The sequence below is a fragment of the Zophobas morio genome, unplaced genomic scaffold (genome assembly GCF_036711695.1).
Source record: "Zophobas morio isolate AGI-343-1 ecotype UQ-CSIRO unplaced genomic scaffold, CSIRO_AGI_Zmor_V1 ptg000049l, whole genome shotgun sequence".
Classification (NCBI taxonomy): domain Eukaryota; kingdom Metazoa; phylum Arthropoda; class Insecta; order Coleoptera; family Tenebrionidae; genus Zophobas; species Zophobas morio.
This window is the reverse complement of record NW_026972154.1, coordinates 339,445-345,083: the sequence shown is the minus strand read 5'-3', so window position 1 is coordinate 345,083 and position 5,639 is coordinate 339,445. Positions and strand designations below refer to the sequence as shown.

Here is a 5,639-nt window from a genome sequence, read left to right as displayed (position 1 = left end):
GTATATTAAGCAGAAAAAAAGACACAAAATCAGCTCCGCCCACCCGCCCTATCTCAATTCTGATGATTTTTTTTTTATTCGTCGTGAGCCGAGGGGCGAAGCTTAATTGTAAAATCCTTATTTTTCAACAAGAAATTACCATCTGAAATGTGTGCTTAAGTAATCATGTTATACAAAGAAAATTAAATGTGTTAATTAAAAAAAAAAAAAAAAACAAAAGAGAAGCCTCACCTATCCGTCCCGATCTTGATCGTGATGAATTTTTCATTCGTTGTCAGACCGAGGGGCGGAGCGTAATTGCAAAAACTATATTTCCCTATACAAATTTACCATTTTAAACATGTTTTAAGTTTCTTGTTGTGAAAAGATGACTGCATATGTTAAGAGAAAAGGGCAAAATATTAGCCCCACCCACCCACCCTATCTCAGTCCTGCTGATTTTTTTATTCGCCGTCAGCTTGGGGGCGGAGCTTAATTGCAAAATCCTTATTTTTCCATGAAAAATTGCTATGTGAAAAAGGCAAAAGATAAGCCCCACCCATTCGTCTCGATCTCAATCTGGCATTAATATTTATTTAATATAGGTACGTAGTATTCTTTAAAAAACATGACATGCAAAAACGTGTCTTACATGGTAATTTTTTGTATAAAAATAAGGATTTTGCAATTAAGCTCACGGCGAATAAAAAATGTATCACATTTAAGATAGGGCGGATGGGCGGTACTAATTTTTTTTTCTTAATACATATACTTTGTCATCATTTCACAAGTAAAACTTAAAACATGTTTAAAATGGTAAATTTTTGTAAGGAATTATAGATTTGCAGTTATTCTCTGCCCATAGGTCTGGCAACGAATCAAAAATTCATTAGGAGATTAAGCGCCACCCATATCTGACCCGATCTCAATATTGACGTAATAAACATGTCTTAAGTTTCATGTTGCGAAAAGATGATTACGTATATTAAGAAGAAAAGGAGAAAATATAAGCCCCGCCCACCCACCCTGTGTCAATCGTGATGATTCTTTTTACTCGTCGTAAGCCGAGGGCGGAGCTTAATTACAAAATCCTTATTTTTCATGAAAAAAGGATATGTGAAACATATTCTTGAGTAATCGTGTTGTTCAAAGCAAACTGTATACATTACGTAAAAGAAACACAAAAAGTAAGCCCCACCAATCCTCTCGATTTCAATCTATTTACTTATAGATAGTATTTTTTGAATAACACGATACTCAAAAACATGTCTCAAATCCTAATTTTTTGTAGAAAAATAAGGATTTTGCAATTAAGCTTCCTCCTTAAGTCTGGCAACGAATGTAAAATTCATTATGAGATTAAGCCCCACCTACACCTGCCACGACCTCAATAGTGATGAAGTTTTCATTTGTTGGCAGACCAAGAGGCGGAGCGTAATTGCAAAATCCGTTATTCTCTATAAAAATTTACTATTGTAAACATGTTTTAAGTTTCTTGTTGTGAAAAGTCGACTACGTATATTAAGAAAGAAGGGCAAAATGTAACCCCACCCACCCGTTCTCTCTCAATCTTGATGATTTTTTTTATTCGTCGTAAGCCGGAGTGAGGAGCTTAATTGCAAAATCCTTTTTTTTTCTACGAAAATTGCTATGTGAGACATGTTCTTGAGTGTTGTTCAAAGCAAACTGTATATATGTATTAAGTAAAAAAGAAAAGCTAAAAATAAGCTCCACCCATTCATCTCGATTTCAATCTGACCTTAATATTTACTTAATATACGTAGTATTCTTTGAAAAACACGACAGTCAGAAACGTGTCTTACATTGTAAATTTTTGTATAAAAATAACGATTTTGCAAATAAGCTCCGCCCTCTTGGCTCACGGCGAATAAAAAATTTATCACAATTAAGATAGGGCGGGTGGGCGGGACTAATATTTTTTATTTCTTAATATACTTTGTCATCATTTCACAAGAAAAACTTAAAACATGTTTAAAACTGTAAATTTTTGTAGGGAATTATAGATTTGCAGTTATGCTTCGCCCATAGGTCTGGCAACGAATGAAAAATTTATTACAAGATTAAGCCCCACCCATATCTGACCCGACCTCAATATTGACCAAGTTTTAATTCGTTATCAGACCGATAGGCGGAGCGTAATTGCAAAATCCATATTTCCCTACAAAAACTTACCATTTGAAACATGTTTTAAGTTTCTTGTTGTGAAAAGATGACTACTTATATTAAGAAAGAAGGAAAAGATGTAAGCCCCGCCCACCCGCCCTCTCTCAATCTTGATGATTTTTTTATTCGTCGTAAGCCGGGGTGAGAAGCTTAATTGCAAAATCCTTTTTTTTCTATGGAAAATTGCTATGTGAGACATATTCTTGAGTGTTGTTCAACGCAAACTGTATATATACATATATTAAGCAAAAAAGAAAGGCAAAAGATAAGCCCCACCCATTCGTATCGATCTCAATTTAGCCTTAACATTTACTTGATGTACATAGTATTCTATGTAAAGGATTAAGGATTTTTGCAATTAAGTTCCGCCTTCTTGCCTTACGACGAATACAAAAAGTCTTCACAATTGAGATAGGGCCGATGGGTGGGGCATACATTTTGATTTTTTTCTTAATATACGTAGTAATCTTTTCACAACAAAAACTTAAAGCATGTTTAAAATGGTAATTTCTTGTACAGAAATATGGATTTTGCATTAAACTCCGCCCCCTGATTTCACAACGAATAAAAAGTGCATCACAATTGGCATTGAGGCGGGTGGGCGGTACATAATTTTCGTTTTTTTTTTTTTTTTCTTAATATATGTATTTGTTTTAGCAACACGATGCTTAACACATATTTCACGTAGTAATTTCTTCTATAGAAGCATAAATTTTGCACTTAAGCTCCGCTTCGTCTGACGACCAATAATTAATAAATTAATCACAATTGAGATGAGGGCGGGTGGGTGGAGTTTATCTTTGACTTTGATTTCAAAAAAAACGTAGTCGTCGTTCAACAGTCAAATATTTAAAATAACAAATTGTGAATTGAGGTTAGAATTATGTCGAGCTGCGTCACCAGAGTTGCCAGATCTACCGATTTACGGTACAAATTTATAAAAAAGTCAAGTTTTATTTTTGTATATTATTTTCTTCTTCTTTGGATATTTCCTTTTACTTTTGAGACAATAAGAATATTTAGTGCCTACATTTTCCCAAAATGGTCTATTTTCAGTAATATGGTCATACCTCAAGCATGTTTCACTTGATAATTCTTTGTACAGAAATATGGATTTTGCAATAAACTCCGCCCCCTGGTTTCACAACGAATAAAAAATTCATCACAATTGGCATCGGGGCGGGTGGGTGGGGCATAATTTTCGGCTTCTTTTTCTTAATATATGTATTTTTTTTGGTATAATTATATAGAGTGGCTGAGGAAATTAGAAATTTATTTCCATTTGTAAATAATTTAGTGGGTTAGTGATAATATTGCCAAAATTTTCTATTATTATGTTTCCTTTGTCCTGTGGTATATAAATTAAATTAAATTTTAATTGTTCACTGAACTGCTTACCAATAATTTCATTTATCTTCTCAAATTGCCACAATTATCAGTTACAAAACTAGGTTATTTATTTCACACTAGTAAACAATTTAATAAGTCCATCCAGTTTTTCTAATCTTTTACATTAAGGTGAAAATGATTATTTTAAAGGTCGCCATTAACACATTTTTGAAATTAATTGCAAATTATTCTATAGCAAGGGGTTTATATAAGAAAACGAAAACTTCTCAATGCATTCCTCATCGCGAACAAAAATGAAACACTATCTAGTCCTGATCTGTGTAAGTTTAATATTCTCCAGCTTCGGTGCTAAACTACGTAAGTTACCATCATTATATTTATCAGCATTTACATATTTATTCTTAAATAAAAAATTTCAGCATCTGTGTTCATAAAATGTAATCGAAAACAGGCTGATTTCCAACAATGTTTGACCAAAGCTGTCGAAAACGCGGTAAGACAAATGGATCATCCGTTTAAAGAAGTGGGTTTATTAAACCTTGAATCCTTTGTAATACCGGAGTTAACTGTAGCTGCCGGGTCTCGAGTGCTTGTAGCCCAACAAACTTTAAAAAATATGACACTATCCGGCTTTAACGAAACTAAATGTACAAAAGTGGAGTAAGTATAGTTGTGTGTCATGAACGTTTTTTGAAAAATTGCACTGTTTCCAGATTCGATTTTGACAAAAATACGCTAAAACTGGATTGTGTTGTACCACATTTTCGCTTCGACTTCAGTTATGAATTAAACGGGCAAATTTTGTTGGTTTCTATTTATGGAAATGACACTGGATGGGTTGTTATGCGTAAGTGTAATAACTAAATTGGTTTATTGCTATTTAGTTTAAAATTTTATCGTAGAGGATTCTCACTTTGAGCTCAGTTACCAATTAGGAGAATATGAGAAGAAGGGTAAAAAATATTTTAACATTGTTAATCACCAATTAAAAATACAGCCAAGGAGTATTGATTTTGATTTGAGGAATCTGTTCGATGGTGATGAAGAAGCGGCTGATCGTGTTAAGAAGATATTGAAAGACAACGCCCTTGAGATTTATAAAGATATTCATTCTGGTTACGACGCAGCTTTTGGGAAAGTGTTTGCAACCATTTTTGAAAGATTTTTGACACGAGTGCCTGTTTCGAATCTTTTTGATTAGAAGTAGTTTTGACAACCCACGATCATGTAGCAAGCAAGAAACCAAGCTCTAGACAATTATTATCACTGTCAAGATAAAACTTAAATTTCACTTGTCATTGTTCATTGTCCAAAAAAAATTGTCTGAAAATCCTTCAGAAGAAGTTTGTTGTGACGGTTAAGGGATTCTTGTGTTGTTAAATATTGATAATCTTTTTTGTACTACAAATACATAAATACATACAATAAAAGTATAGTGTGATTGCATAATTTCAATAAATAACTCTAATTCACTGTACTTTTCTTAAAATTTAAGACGATCGTTCACAAATTATGGAAGAATTTATTCAATTTTATTTACTTTTTATTTATCATTTCTTTTTGAAAACAAAAGACCAAATGCATTTTTTTTAATGCATGCTAATGAAATGCCGAAAAGACAAAATGTGCAAACATCAAAATTTTTTAACTACTGCAATATCAAGAGTCAACATTTTAAAGACTGGTGAAATATCAAAAGGTCAGTATGTCAAAAAGTCAAAATATTTAAGAACTACTAAACTAATAAAAAATTGAAAGGTCAAAAGGTCAAATAGTCAAAATGTCTAAAAGGTCAAAACCTCTAAGAGCCACTAAAATATCAAAAGATAAAAAATAATATGTCAAATAATCAAAAGTCTCTAATAGTCGAAAGGTCGAAAATTCAAAAAGTCAAAAGACCAAAATACATACTTTCAAAACCACTGAAATATCAAGGTCAAAATGTCAAAAAGTAAAAATATTTTAAAAACTATTGAAATATTACAAGCCCAAAAGATCGAAAGGTCAACATATTTTAAAATCAAAAAATCTATAGATAAAAAAGTCAATGATCTAGAGTTCAAACTATCAAATGTCAATTAAAAAATTAAAACGTGAAAAGCTTAAAATGTCAAACATTAAAAAAG

The 5,639-nt window shown here is 32.3% G+C and overlaps 1 protein-coding gene across 1 annotated transcript; it reads left to right on the top strand.

Annotated features, from left to right (window-relative positions):
- Positions 1-3,806: 3,806 nt before the first annotated feature.
- LOC135142535 (protein takeout-like) lies at positions 3,807-4,871 on the top strand. The gene is made up of 4 exons (XM_064074252.1): positions 3,807-3,870; positions 3,933-4,173; positions 4,227-4,360; positions 4,416-4,871. The coding sequence occupies exons 1-4, from the start codon at positions 3,807-3,809 to the stop codon at positions 4,712-4,714; spliced, it is 738 nt and encodes a 245-aa protein (XP_063930322.1). The 3' UTR covers positions 4,715-4,871.
- Positions 4,872-5,639: the final 768 nt, after the last annotated feature.